The sequence below is a fragment of the Lycium barbarum genome, chromosome 4 (genome assembly GCF_019175385.1).
Source record: "Lycium barbarum isolate Lr01 chromosome 4, ASM1917538v2, whole genome shotgun sequence".
In the NCBI taxonomy this organism is placed as follows: Eukaryota; Viridiplantae; Streptophyta; class Magnoliopsida; order Solanales; family Solanaceae; genus Lycium; species Lycium barbarum.
This window is the reverse complement of record NC_083340.1, coordinates 30,321,634-30,347,432: the sequence shown is the minus strand read 5'-3', so window position 1 is coordinate 30,347,432 and position 25,799 is coordinate 30,321,634. Positions and strand designations below refer to the sequence as shown.

General features: G+C 35.8%; 1 protein-coding gene across 3 annotated transcripts; it reads right to left on the bottom strand.

Annotated features, from left to right (window-relative positions):
* Positions 1-743: 743 nt before the first annotated feature.
* Positions 744-14,103, bottom strand: LOC132635770 (F-box/kelch-repeat protein At3g23880-like). 3 transcript variants are annotated; one of them, XR_009580738.1, is made up of 4 exons: positions 7,452-7,903; positions 6,303-6,368; positions 1,801-1,889; positions 744-1,175 (listed from the first exon to the last, which is right to left on the bottom strand). XR_009580738.1 is itself a non-coding variant. In XM_060352287.1 (3 exons), exon 1 carries the CDS (start codon positions 11,731-11,733, stop codon positions 10,549-10,551), a length of 1,185 nt encoding a protein of 394 aa, XP_060208270.1. In that variant the 5' UTR covers positions 11,734-14,103; the 3' UTR covers positions 747-1,175; positions 8,425-8,510; positions 8,594-10,548. The 3 variants fall into 3 exon arrangements, 1 of the variants encoding a protein (XP_060208270.1); XR_009580737.1 differs by having other exon boundaries at positions 1,274-1,889; positions 7,452-7,835; XM_060352287.1 differs by lacking the exons at positions 1,801-1,889; positions 6,303-6,368; positions 7,452-7,903 and adding exons at positions 8,425-8,510; positions 8,594-14,103 and having other exon boundaries at positions 747-1,175.
* Positions 14,104-25,799: the final 11,696 nt, after the last annotated feature.

Below are 25,799 nucleotides of genomic sequence, written 5' to 3'. Positions count from 1 at the left end.
ATTCTTGTACTTTTTTGTTGTTGCTTAAAAGCATTTTTTATCTTTCTCAAAAACCACAAAAAGTAAAAAAGAGTTTAAAAGCTAATAAGCACTTAAAATAATTCAATCCAAATACCCTCTAAGGCTTGTGAAGCCTTTAAGAAAATTGTTTAAAGTATGACTTTTCTTTTCCAGATTAAGTTTAATAATGTTTTTCATGACGTATATCAATGTAATATTGAAGTATGATATTATGTCTCCTAAATTAATGTCTTCAATATTGTTTCCTAAATTAATGTCTTCATCACAAAAGATATTAAGTATTGTTGCCTTCTTCAAGTGATTTTACAACACATGAACTAGTGCACTTCACAGAAGGCATAGCCCTGTCTAGCTCCACCAAATCTAACTCACAAGATTTCCACTCTCTTGGCTTCTTAACCTTTTCCCATGGTATTGTTCTAGTAATTGTACAATTAAAGTATTCTTGGCCTCTGTCTCATTTCTCTCCCCTTTCCTCAATTTAGCATCTCACAAAGGACGCAAATCAACAAACAGAACCACAATAATAAGTAAATACATATACAGGTCCAAGAAATAGTAGTACAAGTAATTCCAACATGGATTAGCTATCTCTCCTTGTTTGTGTAATGCCTCGCTACATTGACTTTGTTATAACGAAATAGAGCTCTCCTTAATATTATGTGTATTAAACAAGGCTATTAATCTTTTGAGAAGATGAAAAGAATTTGCACTTTATAAGTTCCGGTACATATAGTCGAATGAAAATCCCCACATCTGAAAATAGAAGTTAGGTCTCTGGTTTTTATAAAAGGAAAAATAAAAAGATAAAAAGATTCACATTGACAAATGACTAACTATGATCACTTCTATCAAAACAGCAAAATGAGGATTGTTTGAAAAACTTAAACGCATCACTGTTTTTCTGCCTCCATCTGTTGCATACAGTAAAAAGTGTCATTTTCATGCCTATACAGTAGGGGTTTTAGACCATGAAGTAACTAATAGTAGTTCGTCCACTTCAGAAATAATCAACCTTTGTAATTAGCTGTTTATGAAGATTGCAGTAGTTTCTTGTAATCATGGAATGTCCTGTCGAAAGGCATCACCCTGCCCTCAGAGACGGCCCAGAGTTGATCAACAGTACCAGATGTTAAATGCTCGTCATGACTAACCTGTAAATAACACATAGTAGCAGCATTAAAGACCAGCAAAAACAAAATACCGTTGTGTTTCCATTTAGCCAAGAATATCGACAGAAGTTACATAGTACCATCAGTACGCCTCCTTGGAACAAGACAAGACCTTGTGTCAGGGCTGTCACGACCCAACCCCGTAGGCCGTGACTAGTGCCCGATCTGGGCACCCGAACCCATCTATCAAATATTATCTCAAATTCTATCAACTCATTCTAGTATATGGCGGAAGCCGACAAGACTTTATTTCAAATTTAGGTAATTTCCAGAAAATTTCGGCAGAGTTTCCTTTGTTTTACGGACTATCCAATATACCCTGCACGCAGAAAATACCAACAAAAGCCACACAGGGCTAACCAAGCAATATATAAACATATGCGGACCGGCCGCCTCGGCGTATAGGATCGCCCAAACAACATATGCGGACCGGCCGCCTCGGCGTATGGGATCGCCCAAACGACATGTACATACATCTATACAGAAAGACCCTAACCCACAAACATGTCCACAGACCTCTAAACAGACCGACAGAATCATATGACGGGACAGGGCCCCGCCGTACCCATGAACGAATATATACAAATGCACTAATAAATATATATACCAAAAGTATAAGCTCCGGAAAGAGTGGAGCACTCCGAATAGCAGAAAGGGTGTCCTAAACAGGTGGATCACCAGGCTGTGCGTCTGTACCTGCGGGCATGAAACGCAGCCCCCGGAGAAGGGGGTCAGTACGAAATATGTACTGAGTATGCAAAGCAGAAGGTACAGAAATAAATCTGAATAATAATCGAATCAGATATACAGAAAATAATACTGTTACACCCCATAATAATCCTTGCTACTTGAATTAAAACAAGAAAGAATGAGTTAAGAAGGTTCAAGGAAAATTAATCGAGTTAGCAAGAATATCGTTATATATGTGATTGCCTTAAGTATCCCGATGTGACATGGTAACCTAAAGGATTTGAAATCGCGTTATGAGTATGTATATGAGGTAATGTGAGTGAACTTTTAAAGTACTTTAGATATTTAGTAATGATATAGAAGATGGACAAAAGATATGAATATATTTTTGCGATTGGAGTTTCGTCGAAGATTCGTAAGTTCTCTAGTTACGTTTAAGGTTATTGTGATTCTCCGGACCCTTCGAGGCGCGTATATGAATTGTTATGGATGTATATGAGTGTGTATATGCATGTATAAGAGGTCACATGAGGTTGGAAGAGGATTAGAAGTTAAAGAAAATGAATCGGAACAACTTCAGTAAAATTTCGGACCAGATTTTTAGCCTATATTGTTGGAGGCATATCTCCTAGTATATAAGGAGTTTTAAGGTGTTTCAAAAGCCTAAAATGAAGTTCATCGAGTCTAGGTTCCAACGCAACAAACCGCTCGTCAAAATGATATCGGGGTAAGGAGATATGGACGATGCAAGTTGGATTATTAAGTGGGGATTAAGACTTAAATGTTCACAAATTTTTCAATAGTGGCAATGTGGGCCCCACCCGAAAAAAAAAAATAAAAAAAAATGAAAGCATCAAAAATCTGAATATTTACAAAACATAGTGCAAAGATGACTCACAAGGATGGGTGTACGTGTATCACCCTTGGAAACTATACTTATATAATAAGGTATAGTGCAAAAGACATTCTCCCAATGCATTTGTTGAAAAATCAGTTTTCAAGAACAAGAAAACCAATGTATGGATTTTCGGCCAGGTTGGTTTTTCAAGGAGAAAAACTGATTTTTGTGCTTAATAAAAAGATTCTAGAGTGAAGACATTCAATAATGTGTAGTAGTTGGTGGAGAAGCAAGAACAAAACAAACCAAAAGAAGAGTGAGTTGTTGAAGGAGAAAGTCACGGCCAAGTTGAAGGAAAAAAAAATAATAATTCAGTTTTGTTGTTCAATAAAATTCTATGGAGAAGACAAGGATAAGGAGGAAGAGAAGCAAGAATAAGTATAAGAATTTAAGACACAAATTGGATCCAAGTATTCAAGGTAAGATTGGTCATTTCTTTTACATTTTAGAATGAGTTGGATGCATTGTGAATATGTATAAAATGGTGCATGTTGGTATTGAATGTTGTTAGCCGTGCATGATAGGCTTATGTAAACCAATGTTTAAATTTCTTGTACATGAATTAAAAATGGTTTGAATATGGTAGTGTGTATGAAAGGAATGAAAATTATGGAATTTTATATATAGTTGTGTTGAAGCCGTGTAGGAGATGATTTAGGGAATTAATGGACTGTTTTATGTGATACTTTAGTTGTTGATTGTTATGGACATGGTAGTGTGTTGTTGAATTATAAATATGTGAGTTAAGATGTAAAAGAAGTGATATATGTGGAAGTGGGAAAAACAGTCCAACCGTGGACTGTTTTGTGTAAAAGGATGGGCTAATTTATCTTGCATGTTGATTGTTGTTGTCATGGGTTCTAAAATAAGAATGAAGACATTGATGGTTAAAAATTGGAGACGAATAGTGGGCTGTTATAAGAATAAATATGATGCTGAAACAGTTCCGATAATTGCATAAGTAATGTTGTAAACGTGTTGTTGTCGTTGTAATTGAAGTTGGAAAATTGCGAAATAGAAATTGTAGTGTTGTGTGTGTTGTTTGGCCGTGAGTATGGGACAATTTTGAATGATGTATGGACTGTCCAAAGTCCCTTAAATCATGTTTAAACAAGTTTGGATTGATACATGAAAGAATGACTAGCAATGTTAGCTTGTAGCACTAGTTGGTTTGAATGCGAACGAAACGTCGTTTAAATGTTAGAAAGGGATTGTGAGCGTCAAAATACGTATTAAATTCCTTTGTAGACTAATTGTAGCTCTTGATATCTTGATATAGGATAAGTGTTTTTGGGAAGCAAGTACAAGTTATAATACGACTAAACGCAAAAGGTATGTAAAGCGCAACTCTTCTTTCTTTTGGCATGCCTTAGTTTTCAATAGGCTATATCACGAGCCTCGAGGAAATTCCAAATTCGAAATCCGAGCACGTTATGATCCTTATATATATTTCTTGGCATTCTTATGTATGTTGTGATGAAGTATGAACCATTATGTCTTCGAAAGCATTGATTTCCAAACTTTGTACAAAAAGTTATTTTAAAGAATTCCGTAACTACGAAATGCCATATCTTTGGCATAAAGGCTCGGATTGCTCCAATATTTTTATAGGAGTTTGCATGATGTATAATGAGTATGTTTTCCATAGGCGGGCCCGACTCGGGTCAATGCCTGTCCGTGGGTCCCGCGACTTTCCTTTATGTAATTCGGACGACTTTTGAAAGACTTTGGTATGATTATCATTTCGAATTTTCAAGTATGGTTATTTATTTATATTTGAGTCTATGATAATGATTTTATGCATATGGTTACTCATGACTCTGCTCGTGCGTTCTGTTATATCTTTCGCCGGTTCCCGGGCCGGTTCTGTTGTCGTGCGCACTTTGATATACTCCGGAGTTATGCTGTGTTTATGGTTCACCGAGCTACTCGCAAAAGAGGGTCGGGTTCCACATATATTTGGTGTTATGCTGTGTATGGGCGTTATGTTGTGATGTGATATGTGACGGGGATACGGAGATTTGAAACCTTCTGGTGTTATGGCGCCATCGACGGGCGGGCGACCATATTTCCTGTGCCCTATGCATGACTTATATTTTGAAAGTAAATATTTTGATATTTTGAACTTGTACTTATTTTTTGTATTTCGGTTTCGTTATGCCTCAGATTTATCTTCTGTATATTCTGCTTTGCATACTCAGTACATATTTCGTACTGACCCCCTTTCTTCGGGGGCTGCGTTTCATGCCCGCAGGTACAGATGCACAGTTCGGTAATCCACCAGTTTAGGACACCCTCTTCTGCAGTTTGGAGTGCTCTTCTTATTCCGGAGCCTACATGTTGGTATATATTCGTTAGTTGCATATGTATATATTTGTTCAGGGGTACGGCGGGGCCCTGTCCCGCCATATGATTCGGTTGGTCTGTTTAGAGGTCTGTAGATGTATTTGTGGGTGTGTGTGCCTACTTCTGTTCAGATGTGTTCGTATGATCCTATTCGCTATGGCAGCCTTGTCGGCGTGCAATTTGTATATGTTTTGGGGCCGTGGTGCCATTTGATAGCCTTGTCGGCTTTTGATATATATACGTATGCATATGGTTGTGTCTGAAATGCGTTTGAAATAGTTTGGTATAATTTGAGACGGCCTATAGTATTTATGGCCGCATATATGGACAGGTACGTTTGGGTGCCCAACTCGGGCACCAGTCACGGCCTACGGGGCTGGGTCGTGACAAATACATATCAAAATGTTTATTTCCAAAGTATAAATTATGCATAGGGCACTGGAAAATGTGGTCGCCCGCCTGTCGATGGCGCCACAACACAACATAACACCAGAAAGTTTCAAATCTCCGAATCCCCGTCACACATCACAACACAGCATAACGCCAAACACAGCATAACGCCAAACATAAGTGGAACCCGACCCTCGAGCGAGGAGCACGGTGAACCATAAACACAGCATAACACCGGAATGTATCAAAAAGCGCACGACAACAGAACCGGCGAACGATATCATAGTAGGCACGAGCGGAGTAGTGAGGAATCATATGCATAAAATCATTATTATAAATCCGAAGGATAAGTAAAATAGTCATATTCGAAATCGGAATAATAATTATCACTTTTTGATTCAAAGTTGTCGAATTTACATAAAGGGCGTCGCGGGACCCACGGACGAGTATAGACCCGAACTGAGCCCGCCTATGAAAAACATACCCATTATAGATCAAGCAAACTCCTATAAAAATTATTGGAGCGATCCGAGCCTCTATGCGAAAAATATGGCATTCAGAGATTACAAAATTCCTTAAAGTGAACATTTTCTATGCGAATTTCGGAAAGCGATTACTTCAAATACATCATGGTTCATATTTCATAAAAACATACATAAGAGTGCCAAAGAATATATATATGGATCATAACATGCTCGGATCTCGAATTTGGAATTCCCTTAAAGCTCTAATCTAGCCTATGTGAAACTAAGGCATGCCAAAAGAAGGAAGGTTGCTTTACATACCTCAAACGCTCTCCAATATGATCCAACTCAAGCTAAGTCCAAACTATGATTCGGGCTGCCCACGATCTAAAAATAAGCCATAAAATGCCAAACATTAGCTAAAGACTCTTTGGGCATTAAATTCCAATTTCGCCCTTAATTCTACAGAAATTTGGGCAGCATTTCCCCTGTAAATAGGCTACCCCGAAAATTTAACTCGGCCGTATCAATCAACAACAACAACAACAACCAACCTAACAACATCAATAATAAATTCGGAAGACAAAATAACATTAATAGCTCTCTTTTTCATCATTCGACAACTTTCCAAATATTCAATTCAACGGCTCACATTCAAGCCACCACATCGCTCACACATTTAATTATCCACCCGAGTCTTTACCACAATATTCTAGGACATTCTAAACAATCCACATAATATTTCCAACGACCCGAAAATTTTTCCACTGTTTGGCCGAAAACAGTCCCCTTTTCCATTCCTCATTTTCAAGTCATGTTTTGTACCACAATCCACAATATAACGATATGATTTTCATAAAATATACAATTTACGTCAAACGCACAACTAGCCTCAAAACAGCCCACAATTTCTCAACATCAATCTTGAGCCACTTAAACACTTATTTCCAACTAGAATTCGTTTCGACGATAACTAAAATACTAAGCGATAGTATTACGATCTTCGACACATTATAAAACTCACATTCGCCCGCGCCACACACATACACATGTTAATGATTCTTATATATACAAATTTTATTCAATGCACAAAGTTCTCCAAATCAGTCCGCAACGCTTACTATGTCAATTTGGGACATTAAATTCTCATTTCTAACCTACAAGTCATCACCATAACCATTACGACGCTAAGCGAGATTAATTCCTTCTTTGCTACAATATGGAGGCTATAAACACGGCTACACTACACATATACATGTATCGATGATTTTTATTCTTTTCCCCACTCGATACCAATCTAACATAATATAGAATTAATTCATCAATTCCATTTGTCACACCCATATACACGGCTAGAACACCCATCACACAACCCACTTCCAATCATACTATATTTCATGATTTCCATCCCTATTAACATACCATAACATGAATAAATGTTCACAACACAAAAACAAGAGCAAAACATACCTTTCTTCTTCAATCCACCAAATAGTTAGGGTTTGCAAATGGGTACAACTAATGGTTGGATGACCCGAACAACTCTTCCACGCTACTTAGGGACCTCAATATAGTGGGTTAACACCAAGGAAATAATTTTTGGGAAGCTAGAATTTGATTTGGTTTTCCTCAGGTTGGGCCGAAAACAGTGGGGGGTTGGGAGCTCTCTATTTTCTTGTTTTGTGCTAAGTGATGAAGTGAATAAATGAGGAATGAAGACTTGGTCTTCATCTTTTAAGTGGTTCACAAAATATCCACATTGCCTTGGGTCCACACAATGTGTTGGACCAATTAAAATTGGTCACACAATGTGTGGGACCCCTTTTTAATTCACACGGCCCCCATGGTATTTTTGGCACCACATTTTAAATTCCAATTTTATGAATTGTGGTCCCAATTTTCCCTAAGTGTTCAATGCCAACAATTTCATATATAACTTATATCTCAAAATAAAATCAAATGGTCAAAAGTCCCGACTTCGAATCCCGGAATGGTCTTGGCCTTAAATTATCATAGTTAATCCGGGTTGTCCTAATGTATAAAAAAAAAAATACGGGACGTAACAAGGGCCTCCACAGCGTCCAGATCCTACATAGAGCTCGATTAAAAATTAGCATATATCGCTAATCTACCAAAATCAAGCAAGAATATGTTCCCACTCGAACAAAGTGTCAATAGCAGATAATGCAATCACATCTGCAAAAGCTTTGGATAAACATAATACTGACTACTAGTGAATCATTTGCTTGGCTTTTAAGCATCCTTCCTAAAACCCACACACTAGTTACGAATCTGGCCTGTTTGTGTGCCAGATCGAAGGCTGAAAGCTTCCACTTTATAATACTAACAAAAATATGTCTAGAACGAATGAAAAGAATCACAATCACAGATGTACAAAAGAAGATGGTTAATAAGAAACGAAAACAGGTAAAATATAGCTTACCAAGTGATCTGATGGCTCATCAAGAAACAATATGTGAGGCTTCTTGAAAGTTATGTTTGCAAATTCAACTCTGCTTTTTTGGCCACCTAAAATCCCATAGATCAGTTCATAATGTGGAGAATAAGTTACAATCGTACCACAACTCTTGACTCCAAATGACAACACATACTGAGTGAGGAAGGCAACGAAATCCAGTTTTGAGGGAGGAAAGCATACTGAGTAAACATCAATGGATGCATTGTGAAAGCAAGTAACCATCTTCCCGAAGCTGCAAAAGTTCCAAAATGAGTATTGCAAAATATACTCAACTAAAGGCATCAATGTTTTCCAGTCAGATATCATCATAGCTTGGAGAAAATGACCCAATGGCTTATCAAAGTTCCCATAGTATTTAATCCGAAAGAGATGAGATCTTTCACAGACAGTTCCTTTCCGAACATATCGGGACGACAAGGAGACCAAAATGCTTTAATTGTCAGATGGAGATGGAAGAAACTCTTTTGAAGTAGCCGATTCAACAGGAGCGTTTTTCCCATCTACTTCCAAATGACTTTGGTTCACATCCATAGCATTGCAATCATTTTGAACATTCTGTGAGAACACACTTTGATCAACTTCCTGTGAATGACCGGAACTAGTAGAAAGGAACTTGTATCCTTGGGCGTCTTGGACATCATTGGCTACTGATGCCTTTGCCCCAGAATACTCCATCATATGCAAGCGTAACAATTTTCAATGGTAACACCAAATAACTGTTATTGCGACTAATTGTTGTTTCATGGAATTATGCAAAAACGGAAAAAGAAGGATTTCTGTTGAGCCTCAATTTGCTCCATCATATGCAAGCGTAACAATTTTCAACGGTAACACCAAATAACTGTTATTGCGACTAATTGTTGTTTCATGGAATTATGCAAAAATGGAAAAAGATGGATTTCTGTGGAGCCTCAATTTGCCCCCTTCCTTTTTGCTATGTTTACTGGATACCCTTCGCTTTATTTTATTTTTCTATGACAAATGGAATGAAACTTCCACTTCAAGAAATTATTATAACTTCTAGCTCAGACCAACTCCAAGCAGACACTACTACATACAACAGACATTCAAGGAAGGAGAAGCTTGTTCAACCGTTTACCAGGGCAAACCTTGACCTCAAACCTCAATCAGTTACTACTGCTCACAAAATAACATGCACAATTATATTTCTGAAAGCTCATTAGTACATATCAGTTAACAAAGCACCCGACTGATACATGACAAGATAAGTTAAAGCAACGATCGATTTAGAAGCACCACATGCTGGGTTGTCCTAACTCATAGTCTGTGTTTTAACATGTAGCAAACATTACTTTCATTAGGAACTGCTTAACTTGTTTAAGCAAATAGACAAGCTCAGTTTCAGTACCAACTGAAGTGGAACTCTCACAAGTCTTTTTTGGCAACTAAATGTATTATTTACCAACTGAGAAATTCTGTACAAGTCATAAAGATTCTAAAACCAGGATATAGTCCCTAGTTTCAGTGATCAAAAGGCAACAACTAATACTATTGCATCAGTAGCAACAAAGAGAAAGCTAATGGTTGGAATCATGTTCTTGAACTCTTCTAGCTAGTCTAGGCTTCAAACTGGCACGAACAACAGCATCCTATATGATCTTCCTGATTAGACATCCTGAGGTCGACTTTTAAGTTGGAACACACTCTGGCTCCTCTCTTGCCACAAGGTGTATAGGCAGCAAGAGAGGACTATTCTTAACATCTCCTGAGCAACAGTCCTACCATTGGTATTTGACACTTGACAGCATCTATGCAGGCTCTTTTGTCCATCTCCTGCAGCTCCTGTTATATCCCTGCCAAGCTAGCAGCTTACCCCATACAGCAATTGAGTCGTCACATAGGAAAAACAAGTGGTCATGCTTTCACCCACATTTTCACACAGAGGACACAACATCTCACTGATCAGCCCTCATTTCATCAGTATATCCTTTGTGTATAATCTGCCCAGAATAACTAAGTATAAAATGAAATTCCACTTTGCTGCTCCACTATTGTTGCATAGAATGACTTCTGAATTCTCACAAGTAATTAGCTACAAATTGTGATTCATCTGAGTGCTTGGCGCCTTCATTGTTGTGTCCTTGGATCGTTTGCAAAAGGAAAAACTAGGCTCTCAACGTAGAAGTTCGCATCAAAACCGAATTTAAAGTTGGCGAGCTCTAGATACTTGATCGAGTCATCCTTTGGACTGTATATCATAAATCTTGATCCATACACAAGCAGAACTTCACCTTCATTTGACTTGCAAAAAAGAGGAGACCAACAATACTTAGAAATATCATGAGAAAAGTTGATGGTATATATTTTTGCCCAAGACTCTTTGACCCCATATTCCTTCATAACCCACACATCCGCGAAAGTGTTCTCATAGTCATTAAACATGCAAAGATCACTTCCCAACACTCCAAGTTTATTACAAAAATCTCTTTTTCTATAGCAAGGCTTCTCCAACTTTCCCCATTTCTCATCAGCCAAATCAAAAGAAATTATGTCCCCAAAAGAAATGATGTCCCCCTCATTACCCCAAGGATGACTATCAAAATTAACCCAATGAAGCTTCCCATTGACCAACTTAGCCAAACCAGATTGTCTCCTCCCAGCCGGAAAATCATCAACTATTCTCCAAGAGTCACTCTTTAAACTATATAGTTCGACCTTAAGTTCATAGCTAGTAGTCATACACATACGCAGTATTTTATAATCATCCTGAAGTTCATCATATCCAAAACCAAACACTTTCTGACCATACCTCTCTACAGCTTCTGCAGTAACTTTCTTGAACTTCCTGATAGATGGATTCCATATAAAAAATGCTTCTACCCCAACCATAAGACAAATCAACCCATTGACTGAATCCAAAATCTGAAATTTGTCTTTCAGGGGACAATCCAAACCACATGGTTCTACGACAGACTCCTTAAGTAAAGACCTAACTGAACAGACGTTAAGATTTTTTTTGTTAGGTCGAGAAAGACTTAAGATAAGCCTGTGGTGGGTGTAATCCTTGTTATTAGCTGATAAACTGAGATGGGTGTTGATAAATTGAGGGCTAGATATTAAAGCAAGCCAAGATTTTGAAACAGACCTGAATCTCAAGAGGGTTTTTACGGGAAGCCTTAGGAGGATCTCATTGATGAGTTCAGATGGAAGGGTAGGCAAGATTGCTGAAGATTGAGCATTTTCCATTTGGGTTTCACTGGAAACAGTTGGGTCCTGAAAAATCCCTAAAGAATACTCTGCTTCAGTTTCCATTTGGGTGAAGTAGGAAACAATAATTGTGGACCCTAAAGAATCAACTACCTCGGTTTAGTAAGAGTGATTCTGGAATGTGAGGAAGCATCTCTGCTGGCCTTATAATCCTTGGTGTAACATGAAAATGACTCAAAATTGATTGATTTGTGTGGCTCTCTGTGCATAAAATGTGAACTGGGATTTTATACTTTCACAAAAGAAGTCAGCAAGTTATAGGTTTACCAATTTTTGCATATGTAGATCACCATTTTTCAATATACTAGTGGGGAATCGCCCGTGCTAATGTATCGATCTATGATGAATAAGCGGCGATGGAGTAGATTAGGGTTGAATTAGAAATGAATTGGAGAATATGTGGCGATGGAGTAGATTAGGGTTGAATGAAAAATGAATTGGGAAAGTGAGCTAGTCCGGATTTATAAAGGGGTTAAGAGTCGGTGGAGTACATGTGGGCCAAGCTCAGCAATTAAGTCAGCACCTGAGCGCATGTGAGGACTTAAATGAACGGTTGAGATCGAGTTAGAGCTAATGACTCCAATTAATTAGGTGGTTATGGAGTGTGTTATATCGAACACAGCTGGAAGCAAAGACATTAACTGATTTCTGGTATTTTTCTATCCTCTCCTAAATTCATTCTCTCTCTACTATTTTCAACCTAATTCTCATCTTCCTCACATTATTCTCTCTTTCTATCTCAGGTAGTCTGCCATTGAAGACGGTTCCAAACTTTTGAGTATTGTAATAGCTTAGAACTTGTAACCATTCCCACATTATCAATAAAATTCTCAAATCTTTCAGATACTTGTGTTTGCTATTATAATTAGTTATAATCCATTACCAATTGGTATCAGAGCATATCCTAGCCCAAAATGACTATACTAGAAACAAGGTCTAAATGTAATAACGAGTTTGTAAAGAAAATAGATTCACAGCTTCAAATCCACATCGCAGAATCGAGCAAAAAATTTGACATGGTGCTACTTAGTACAACAGAAAGTAAAAAATTACTCACTATTAAAGTATGCGGAAAAGGGCCAAAAATATCCCTAACCTCTGTGATCCGAGTGGAACATTTGAAATGGAAAGCTGATCAATGTGACTGTAAGTTAAACCGGACTTCAATTAAGAGCCACTAGAACAGCAAAAGCAAGCAATGTAATTAGGAACAAAAGAATTTAGCCTGCAACTCAGAAGCCATAATTGTCATCAGTTCCTAAACCTAACTAAAAGATTCAGCTAAGAAAATACCCTTTGCAGTAGAAAAAAAAAAGAAAAAAAAAGGAAGATCTGGATAGTATAAATTATACTTGGTAAAAGATTGAACTAACCCTGTATGGTAAATGTTTGAGGTAAGGGATTCTCGGGTTAATTTTTTAAGGAAAGTTAGAGTATTAGGTGTAGAATTTTGTTGCTTGATTGCAAATACAAGAGATAAGGATGAACCTAACTACAACTGTAGTACAATAGACATGCTTCAATTTACAATCGTGAAAGAACCCTCTATGCCACATATTAGATTCTAAGAGTGATCACATTCTATCTACGTCCACCATTTTTTTTTTTTTGCTTGTGATGAAAGTGGAGCAAATGAATCAAAAATAGGATAAGGTCCCCGTTGTATTGCAAGCTTGGGCAGACGATATCTGTACACCTGCATAATTTGGATTTGGCCTTCCAATTCCATCCAGCAACATCTTAGCTTCTAGCACAAGTAAATTCAATAATAAAGGAGGAACAACTTCATTATTGAATATTTGCTTCAACAGCAGTGAATATGTTTCTGAAAAAAGGATTATTTTCATGCTGTACACTATCAGAAAACAATGAAATTAAAATGGAAGAAGTTTCAACAACATTTTTTATCCATGAATAGGAATTAAAGGAAGAGCCAGTTAGCTTTGCATATTATTCTACAGATTAGCTCCAGTTAATGAAAAGCTATAAGAAATCCATTAACATTTGGTCTATGAGAATGCCCAAGTTGCAGATTGTATGAAACCACATACCTTCACAGGACATCATTTGTGCTCCTCTCCACAGTTTGTAATATTTGTATTTGTACGTGATGTTCGGCAAAAAATGCATACATTTAGTCATTGTTGCCTCACATCTTAGTACTTTTAATCGTCGGTTGAGTATTAATTATATTGAATTGTGCTTAATATTATATTTCTACAAAAAAGGAATAAAATGGTGTGAAGATTGAAGAAATTTGGAGCAAATCGAAGGAAACGCGTGAAGTTGCGAGAAGGAATAGAGGCGTGATGAACTAATCATTAATACATGATCTAATGGTTGGATGAAGAAAATATTTTAAAGGTAACAAGTGCAAATTGATTTGAATTGAAGCAAGCAGCTTAAAGAAGTACACTACGAGTTATCTACGTGGCAGAAGTGCAAAAAGGAACAATTGAACTATTGAAGTATGCTAACATGAGGAAATTAAATAAGGGGAAAGATTGCATGATTTTGTGACAATTAACGCTTGTGTATGTGGCAAAGGAGGGAGTAATGCAATTGAAGTTTAACTGCAAAGGGGATTGGAAATATACCTGGACAGTTGGCGACGCGGTGAGATCGCAAAGAAAACACGCCTCTGAATCTTTTCCTGGCTGCTGCGCATTTTTTCCGGTTCTATTTGGATTTGGTTTTTAAAAGCACAGGTCTTTTGGTATTCTATAAATATATATTCTACAAGGTTTTTACATAACTTTGGGATAACTTGAGACCCTTAGTTTAGAACTTTTGACCTAGAGAGAGCTTGGGGCCGCCGTGGAGGCCGTAGTTACAGGGTTTTATCTTCTCTGTAATACTTATTTTGAAGTTTTTATTCGGATGATTTGTTATTTTTCCTCCATGTCTATGTGGAGCTAAACTATTTAGTTCTAGAGTTTTGACACAAACATGAAAGTTGACGTTTGATTATCGTTTATATCTATTGATTTTCATCTTCGGGTTATTTATTTATTCTTGATCTTAATTGTTTGATTATTTGACGAAATAGTTGAGCACTATCTGTGGCGTGTGAATTGAACTTGGGAAAGGGAATTTGCATGCGTAATAAGAATAAATAGAGCTTATTCGATATAATTGTTTCACTAATGAGGATAGGAATATACCCTTTAGTCTTGCTTAGTTGAATACGGAGAAGTAAATGCGTTCTTGTTACCTCTAGCGACCATAGGAATATAGGTGTTATAGTAGCATCTACAGACTTGTGAGCAACTCGGAAGATACTTATAAAGTTATAATTAACCCGTCAACTAGTAACCCATAGGTATAACGATTTGAAGACTCAACTGGATTGTTAGTGGTCATAGCCCTAGATCTATCTCTTCTCCAATAAAAATTCGCTCTTTCTTGGTTGAAGTTCATTATTTGTTTTATTTTATTTTTTTAGTTAGTTAATAATTGTATCTTGAGATTTTATTTCTTGTTTAGATAATTAGTATTAGTTTAATTTAGTAAATAGTTAATCATAAGTCTTTGTGGTACGAGATCTAGACTTAAAAATCTTATATTACTTATACGACCGCGTATACTTGCATGTGCATTTGGGAGCAACAATACGAAATGTTTGTAGCCCATAAACCATTAATGCAGGAATAGATCCACCCCACAATTAAGTACCAGGAGTTGTGGTAGTCTGGGGTTGTATACTTTAACGCTGAAAATTCGCAATTCATTTGAAAGTTAGACACCAATATTTCTCAATGAAAATTCATAAAAATGAAATGGACTACAAATCTTTAGTACCATGAATTCAAGTGTGAAGAAAAGCTCGTTGTCTCCGTGAGATCTTCATCAGTTTGATAATGTTAGGATAATTCAATTTTTGAAGGGATTGGGTGGAGAAAGACGAAAAAACTTAGTATGCAACAAGTAAATACATGGAAGCAAGTCTGTGTACTTATTTATGAAAGCGTGGATCAACATCTTCTTATCTACACTTCTGGACCATCAAATGTTAAGAGCAAATAAATGACAAACCTGTATTTCATATAGATTCATGCATTTAAAAAAAAATAAAAAATAGAACTTCCTCTTCAGTTTCTTGACTACAATCTGCTAAACATAATTTTTTTATTCCGAATAGAAACATAAGTTGAGTCTACCTAAGCTACGTACGTTCATGGATAAGTCTCCTTACATAATTCCAAGATAACTATCCTTACATAGTTCCAAGATAACTATCATTAGGAATTGAAGTTCTCCCTTACCCCTCAAATATGAGACACCCACAAATCACATAGCTTCTCCCTTGGATTCTCGCGTGCTTGTCATTTCTTCCCTTTCACCGAACCAAAAATTCATGTGCATTTAGAGACCGTTCAATTACTTTGTCCATCCTTGAAATGGAAGTTCGATTGAAATCTCAAAATCTTAATTTCAAAGCCGAGTAAAATTCAAATTCCTTAATGAAAATATAAAATAAAAGAATTGCCTACATGCAACACTTCAAAGCAAATAAGGACGACCGACCTTTGATCTAACTCTCCACCCCTGACGCATCTTTCCAAATCAATTGTCGGGTGAGTTGGTCTGGTTCTTCAATTCAATTTTTTGTTCAGTTAATGTCATTCAAAAATCTCAAACAAAAACGCACTCTGGATATGTGTAATGAAACAAGAACGTAAATACTCTCAACTTTTAGGATAAAGTAGAAAACGAAAGAGAACTAGAGATAATATCTCAGATTGTCACTCAACTATTGGTGTTTTACTCAGAAAGTCACTCTACTTTATTTTATAATCAGAAAGTCACTCAACTATTGGTGTTTCACTCAGAAAGTCACTCAACTTTGTTTCTAACCAAAAGTCACTCAACTTTGTTTTCTAACCAGCAACACCAATAGTTGAGTTACTTTTTGAGTGAAACACCATAGTTGAGTGACCACTGAGATATAACCATGCTAAAATTTGAGGGTTAATCTTGCCATGACATCACAGAACAAGAAATCATAAGATTGTTCTCCAACAAGGTACGACTACACTAAAGACTCCAGAGTAGAGACGACTAAAAAAATAGCAATTATCTTAAAACCAATATATTCAAAACAATTATGGTAAATCAAAAAACCCAATGTGAAAATTGGTTTGATTTGATTATTATGTATTGAATTAAACTTATAGTAAATGATAAGTTGTAATAGATGAAATGTGGGAGTATATATTAGTATGTAGTAAGTGTTAGAGATAAGAAAATTCTAGAGACAGATGCATGGAACTTACCATTCATAAAGCAGAACACTATTCCATTCTAAGATGCAGCAAACAAAACCAATTAACTGTCCTTGCATTGCATGTCAACCAAGTTTGATATCAAGCAATAAAAAAAGAAAGAATAAAACAATAAAAAGAAGCCCTGCCACCACTAATGGAAGGAGGATTGAATAGACAGCAAAATTACTAAAAGAAAAAAAGGTAAAATGAAGATGCAGTTTTCATTCAGATGATCCTTAAGAGGAAAGGAAAATCAAGAAATAAACAAATGTAAATATGTTCAAATGGAGAAAGTGAAAAAGAGATTTTGAGAGAAACAGCTGAATTGGAAATTCTAGTGTCTGAATTACACGTGTTCTTTATTGAAGCAAGTATAGGTTCGCTGTTAAAATTACAATCATACCCACTCTTTACCCTTCTATATGGTAGTATAGAAAAATACAATTTCACAGTTTTACCAATAACAATAGTCGGTCAGGTGCGTTAGCTTAGTGCTTGAGGTCGTGAGTTCGGAACCTGGCAGATTACTTTAGGTGTTTTAAAGTGTTTTTGTGCCTCATCTACTAAAGGATGATTTTTTTTTTTTTTTTTAAAATTTTTTCCCCCTCCTATTTAGGAGGATTTATAGTGTTTCCACACTTCCCCTCCATTGTGACTCGAACCCAGGACCTACCGGTCGTGGGTGGAGGTGCTTAACCACTGAGCCATCCCTCACTTGTCACTAAAGGATGACAAACCAGTCAGGCCAAAGTAGTTTTTTTTTTTCTCTCCCTTCCTTTCATCTTTGCTCAAATAAGATGAATGATTGAATTTTTTTACTGATCGTTTGGTGCATTAAATACATATAAAAAAGAAAAGTATTTACTATTATTTTTAATGAGATGAATACTTATCGAGAAGAGTTATAGCCATATACAGGAGTTGTGTTTTATTTATATTGTATTTTTTTGCCTTAATATAACATGATAGTGTTTTGTTTATTTGTTCTCAGTTTAAAATGTGACACTGCTTATAAAAAAATCCTACGAATGCCGAGGGAGTATCTAATAAGTTATCTCAGTTTGTTACCTTGCAGTACATTGAACACTGCATAACCTATTTCCGCAACCAATATCAAAGCATGGAAGACTTAAAATGTGTTGTTGTTCTACTTTAAAATCAAATGTTTATAATACGCAAAACCGAGATTAAAAGATTTGCTATGATAATGATTGCATGGAGATTTTGAATTGTTTATGAGAAGATGCATATGTGTTGCAGTTGTATAGAGCATAGGTTTACCATAATTATATAGGGTATTTGTTCAAAAATTATTTTCATATTAAAAGTAACTTAATTTTAAATAATTATGAAACAATGAATGAGTTTCAAATTGTAACGATTGAAGTGACTATTTGTCAAACCGTTCAACCAGGGCATTTTACAATTGTTGCTTTCTTTTTTCAAATATTATTCTGATTATCATTGAGCCTCGACCCATTCCTACTCACAGAGATTTGTTCTCATAATACCTTGAATTTTTTATGATATTCTTTCGTCATTGATGGTAACTATTTTTATTCTGAAAGTTTTTCACTGTAATCTTAGTCCTACACAGTGTTTGTTATTGATGGATAGAAATTATTCACGTAATTTGATATGAAAAAATTAATATTAAAAATAAAACATGAATAACTATATAATATTCTCGCATAGTTTCTAACAATTCTTGCAGGACGAAGAAATTATGGAAAAGAAAGAAAAAAAGCTAAAAGACGAGAATAACAAATTTCTTCTCAATTGTAAGGACACCATTGAGCAAGACATGAAAATTAATCTTGGTTTCTTTCTCTTCTTTTCTTTTTGTCTCTGTAGGAATAATATTTTTTCTTTTCAATTTAGGGAAAATGACCTAATAATACCACCTAACACGCTATATTACAAAATATAAGGATATTTTTCCTTATTTACAAAACATAATAACTTAATTACAAATCATATCAGATCTGGAAATTTAAAAGCCCATTCTTCCCTTGACCTTTTCACAAGTGCCACCCTTCCTTTGCCCTTTTCCTAGCTGCCACCCTTCCCTTCCCCTTCTCCCCCTTCTACTCAACCTCTGCTTCAGATCTAAGAAATATAACAGGTGCCTATATCCAGCTATGTTAGAACCTTGACAAAGTTAATCACAAGATGAAGGAAATATTGTTTTTAACTGGAATTCAAATGTCGGAAGTGGCAGCAATAGAGTTTTCCAAAGAAGAATGTTTTAATTATTACCGATAGTTGCTCTTTTTCTGATTCATTGATTGAATCTTCAACATCTATTATCTTCTTGACCCGTTTCATTCAATTACTCAAAAAATTGAGATTCTTTAACACCGAAGGTTCTTCCTTTTCTGCTGATATATAAATTTCTAAACGACTAAAACGCCTCATAGCAAATATTGGACTTGAACATAAGCACTTTCAGTACTATAAGGATTCCTTGTAAACTGACTTGTTTATGCGGACCTTCATCCTGTTGCATCTCTTTTTATTTGTTGTAGTTATATTAAATTTCAGTCGAATTTCAAAGTGAGATTCAAAATTGTATCAAATTTATATGAATATTGTATGAAAGTTGTATAAAATGTTGTTATAGTTGTATTAAATTTTCAAAAACGTAACATGACCTTTATACAAAATTTTATACAATTATATACATATTTCACACTGTTTTTATACCGTTTTCATATACAAAAAATGTGATAATTCTAAGCCTTGAGCGAAATATACATATTTCATATATAAAATTTTGAGTGAAATTTTTAAGCCTTGGGTGAGATATACATATTTCATACAATTTTCATACAGTTTTCATACACAATATTGAGTGAAATTTTTTAGGCTTGAGCGAGATATACACATTTCATACAGTTTTCATACACAAAATCTTGAGCGAAAATTTTAAGCCTTGAGTGAAAATTTTTGTATATGTTTTGTAAGAAATCTATTGTTATGTTTTGTAAACTGAAAAGTATCGTCGTATTTTGTAAATATACCCCATTCTTATGTATATATACGTCATTATCCCTTCAATTTATTTATTAATTTTATCTTTTCCCATAATGGAGTAGTTTCTTTCTGTTGGGATACTAGATGAAGCTTGTTGAAGTTAGGTTATTTCTGTTGGGATACTAGATGAAGCCTGATGAAGTTTTAGCATTTTTTCTTTGATTATGTGATTAATCAAAATGTTCTTTCTGTCTTATTTAGTTTGATTTGGATATTTTATACTTTTGTTGGATTACTGTTAAGATTATGACAGCAGAAAAAAACAAGTACAGTGACTTGAAAAGACTTATTTTTATTGATCATGAAAGCTTGGTTAAATACATGAAGTCAGTAACTAACTGCTGCTAAAAACATGCTAAACAAGTCTACTGCTAACTAAAAAAGAGGAACTGAACTTAAAGATAGCTAACAAACTTTCAAAATAAAAACAACATCCAAAATATCTGTAAAACAGATCAGCAGATTCTGGTGCGTCCTCCTCAAATCTTGCAGCCCAACTATCAGTAATTTCTGCCTGGAATTCAGTCCAATAACCCCGCTTGCAATAACACTGCAATTTTTTAGGCAACTTCAACACTCTTCCTGCTTCAAGAATTGCAGACTCCGAGTTTCCTTCTAAGAAACTCAAATCTGTTAACATGAAACGACTTTGTAAACAGATCAACAATTTGATCTTCTGACCTGCAATACACCAGTTTCACCTCCCCTGCTTCTTGCAATTCCCTAAGAAAGTATAATCGGATATTAAAATGTTTTGTTTTCCCATGAAAATCTGGATTATGAGAAATTGCTATGGCTACCTGATTATCCGCAAACACTTTTGTGCTTCCTTGTTGCTCTAGAGCAAGATCTGACATGATCTTCCTTAGCCAAATAGCTTGATTAACCGCTGCTGCTGCAACAATAAATTCATCTTCAGCAGTTAACTGTGCCACGATATCTTGCTTCTTTGGCACTATGAAAAACATCCCGAACCAAGGCTAAAACAATAACCTGAAGTGCTTTTCATGTCATCAACTGACCCTTCCCAATCACTATCAGAATAACCTTGTAACTTGAAATTTTTGACTTTTACAAAACTTAACACCATAGTCCAAAGTTCCCTTGACATACCTTATCACTCCTTTGGCCGCTTTCATGTGAATTTCACTTGCACAATTCAGAAATCTGGACAAGACACTTACTGCTTGCAGGATGTCAGGACTCGTGGCAGTGAGACACATAAACATCCAACCATACTTCTATAACTTGCCTCATCAGCCTTGTCACTGCTATCATCTTTAATCAGCTTCTCTTTATGATTCATTGAAGTGTTCATATGCTTGCAATCTTTCATTTTGAACTTCTTCATTATCACCCCTGCATACTTCTTTTGGCAAATGAACACTTCATTTTGAGTTTGATGAATCTGCATTCCAAGAAAGTAAGACATTTCTCCCAAGTCTTGTCATTTCGAACACTTTCTTCATCTCTGCCTTGAATTCGTCTATCATTTCAAGATTATTGCCTATTACAAGAAGATCATCAACATAAAGTGATACTCACAATATCAGAATCTCTTTTTTTAATAAAAAGAGTTTATTCACTTAGGCTTTTCTTAAAACCTAAGCCTTGCAAGTGCTCATCAATTCGACTGTACCAAGCCCTTGGAGCTTGTTTTAAACCATAGAGAGCTTTCTTCAATAGATACATTTTATCTCCATGTCCCTTTACAGAGAAACCTTGAGGCTGCTCCACATAAATTTGCTCCTCCAGAAAACCATTTAAAAAAGCTGACTTGACATCTAATTGAAAGATTTTCCAACCTTTTTTAGCAACAATAGCTAGTAACAACCTTATAGTATCAAGTCTAGCAACTGGAGCAAAAGTTTCTGAATAATCAACTCCAAAAATCTGTGAGTAACCTTTCACAACAAGTCTTGCCTTGAGCTTGTTAACAGAACCATTAGCATTCAATTTCGTGCGATAAACCCACTTCACATCAATGATCTTCCTATGTTGAGGATTTTCCACAAGTTTCCATGTCTCGCTCTTCTCAATAATTGTAAGATCCTCCTCCATTGCAGCTTTCCACTGGTGAAACTGAAATGGCTTCCTCGAATCTAGAAGATTCTAAAATCGCCACATTGCATCTCTGGTATATATAATAGAGCAACCTTGTTCTTCTCACAGGTTGATGATCAATGTTCTCATTAGAATCCAGTAAATTGCTTGTAATCTGCTTCTGCTTACCTTCTTCCCAATCCCATTTCTCATTCTCCATAAAAAACATATCTCTGCTTATCACAATTTTTCCTGTTTGAGGCTGCAAAATTCTATAAGCTTTAGAGATTGTGCTATAGCCAATAAACACTCCGGGTTCAGGCTTTTTGTCTAACTTGTCTCTCTTAACCTGTGGATAAGAGAAACATAAACAACCAAATTTTTTTAATTTTTTTAAGGAAGGCTTATACCTATGTCATGCCTCAAATGTGTCTTTCTCTCCACTGCTTCTGCCTATAAATTCTTTGGTAGGCCCTTCTCATATAACAAGCACCTCAAAATTTCTATTATCATCCTATTCTTCCTTTCACTAACCCCATTTTTTATGGATTATATGGGGCAGTGAGTTGATGCTCTACTCCTGCATTTTACAAAACTTTTCAAATCGATCATATGTGTACTCAGTACCGTTATCTGATCTCAGCGGTTGCATCCTGAAACCACTTTGATTTTCTACCAAAGCTTTGAACTTCGAGAACACTTCTGGTACTTCAGACTTGAACCCGAGGAAATAAATCCAACACATTCTTGTCATATCATCAATGAATGATATGTAATATTTACTTCCTTGAAGAGAAACAGTCTTATGTGTTCCACACAAATCGGTATGGAGTAATTGAAGCTTCATCGATGCTCTCCAGGGTTTCTTGGGAAAAGGCATCCTGCTTTGCTTTCCCGATTGACATGTGTTGCAACTTGATGTTCCTCCTCCAAAGGTGGTAGTCCTTAAACCATGTCGTTCTTCGACATGTACAAGAGTGCCCTGTGATGGAAATATCCGAGTCTCTTATGGAATACATCTGTTGTCATCTATTGGCTCGGATAGGCAGCCTGCTTTTCCTCTATTGGAGCAAAGGAAAAAGCTTTTTCCTCTTATTTTAACTTGACAGATTTCTTGACCCTTTAGATCAAAGATCACACATTTCTTGTCCGCAAAAATAAGCTTGAAATTATTCTCCAAAAGTTGTCCTATGCTCAACAAATTTTGATCAATTTCAGGACCATATAGTACATCCGAAATTAATTTTGTACCTGAATAGCTTTCAATAGCTACTGTGCCTTTCCCTTTAGCAGGAAATCACCATTACCAATTCTGACTTTAGAGGTTGCAGATCTGTCTAACACTTTGAAAATCTCCTTATCATAAGTGATATGATTTGTACAACTGTTGTCAATTAACCAGGTTTCACTTGAAGTACTTTTACTTACAAAACAAGTAGCCACAAACAAATCTTCTTCTTGCTGGTCTGCAACTTGTGCTTCATTTAGTTGTTGTGGCCCTTTCTCTTTACAAATAATCTCAACATGGCCAAGTTTATGACACTTTCTGCACTTATATCAGGTTTTCTCCAACACTTGAAGTGTGGATGATTTTTCTTCCCACAATGCTGGCAAGATGGATACTTTCCACCTTTGTTGTTTTTGCTGGAATTGCCATCAGTTGTAGCAGCTTCTGTTGACGTAGCATAACTCTTTTTTCCTTCTACTTCTTGACTTTGCCTCCGTAGTTGAATTGTTGCCTTGCTTGCAAGGCTCCTTCAACATCTCCCTCGTTACTCATCAATCTTTTTTGTTCCCGTGCTAGCAAAAAGTTTAAAAGTTCTGCCAAAGTGGTGTTTGACAGACCTTTTGTATTTTCCAGTGAAGCAATTCTTCCTTCAAGCTTTTCAGGTAAAGTAACAAGGATTTTCTGCACAGTCCTTGTATCAAAAAGTTAGGCACCAAGTAACTTTACCTTATTAGCTAGATTGATAAGTCTATCTGAGCACTCTTTAATTGTCTCAGATTCCTTCATTTTTTGCATTTCAAATTCCCTCACCAGGTTTAAGACCTTTATGCCTCGAATTCTTTCATCTCCATGATATTCTTTTTTCAGAAAATCCCATATTACCTTAGCCGATCTACGAGTCATGATTCTGGAAAAAATAGTAGGAGATACTGCAGCATAGAGACACGCTTTCTCCTTCGCCTTCCTGGACTTCTTCTCCTTGTGAGTTTTGATCTGAGCCATGGTAGGATTGCCCGGTAAACGAGGAACTTCATAATCCTCCTCTACTACCTCCCAGAAATCACATGCATCCATGTAGGCTTCCATCCTGACAACCCAAACCTGATAGTTTTCTCCATAAAAAACGGGTGGAGAAATTGATGAGAAAACACTCTCACCTTCCATAAGTATGCAAACTAATTCTATGGATGGTCTGGTTAAGTGTTTGGGTTTTACTCAGTCAAAACTCTCAAGCTGTCACAAGTCCCTTAAGAAAAAAAAAAGCTCTGATGCCAATGTTAAGATTATGACAGTAGAAAAAACAATAAACTGTCTTGAAAAGACTTATTTTTATTGACCATGACAGCTTGCTTAAATACATGAAGTTAGTAATTAACTGCTGCTAAAAACATGCTAAACAAGTCTACTCCTAACTAAAAAAGAGAAACTGAACTTTAAGATATCTAACAAACTTTCAAAATAAAAACAATATCCAAAATATATGTAAAACAGATCAACAGATTCTGGTGCGTGCTCCTCAAATCTTGCAGCCCAACTATCATTAATTTCTGCCTTGAATTCAGGTCCAGTAATCCCACTTGCAACAACAACACTGCAATTTTTAAGGCAACTTCAACAATTACTCATTCTATTCTCTCCAACAGTATTATTTATAGTCATTGTTTCGTCGCTTAAAGCGATGTGAAGCGGGGGGTTTGTTACACCCCATTTTAACCGGGGTTAAATTAGGAGTACAACATATTGGTGATTCCTATTTGTTTTATTTAAGGAGTCGCCACCTAATTAATTTAACGGTGAATTAGGACACCTAGATGCTAACTAAGGTAAAGTTAAAACTAAACCTCTGTTAATTGCCTGCTTAACCAGTGTGATTCTAGGTAAGGGGTTCTATATTATCCTAAAGGGAAGGGGTTAGGCATCCTTTAGAATCTGTTAACTACGGTTATCCGATCAAACTTAGGTTGATTAATTAATGCTGAATAAGGTGCTTCAAATTTGAGATAATAATGTGGGTCAAAATAAGATTGACGGAAAATATAATAAAAGAAGACTTTAAAGGGCTATCTCAAAACAAGATCTATAAAGGTTGTTAAAGAAAGGGTATGGTAGTGCTATTTAAAATAATACTTATAAATATTGCTAATGCTTTAACTAATTTTAAAATAAAATTTGCATAAAATAGATAAGTAGAAGAAAGTGGGTTTATGCAACAATTTAATAAGTATTTGAGACAATTCAGGTGGCGAGGTATTAATTGGTTTGGCATTCTAGGAATATAAACAAAAAATACAAAAAGTAGCTAATGCGGGTTTTTATTTTTTATTAGCTATATTTTAAAATTAACTTAAAACTTGAAGAGTTATTTATAAAATATATTTGAGTACTAATGCCGTTTTTGATTTTCTAAGATAATAAGAATACATTACGATTCCTTTAACTCAAAATATATATATATTCATACTATTGTGAAAATCAATTATAGTAAATAAATATTATAGATGTTGTAAATAATTTTAACATAAATAGAAGAGAATGTA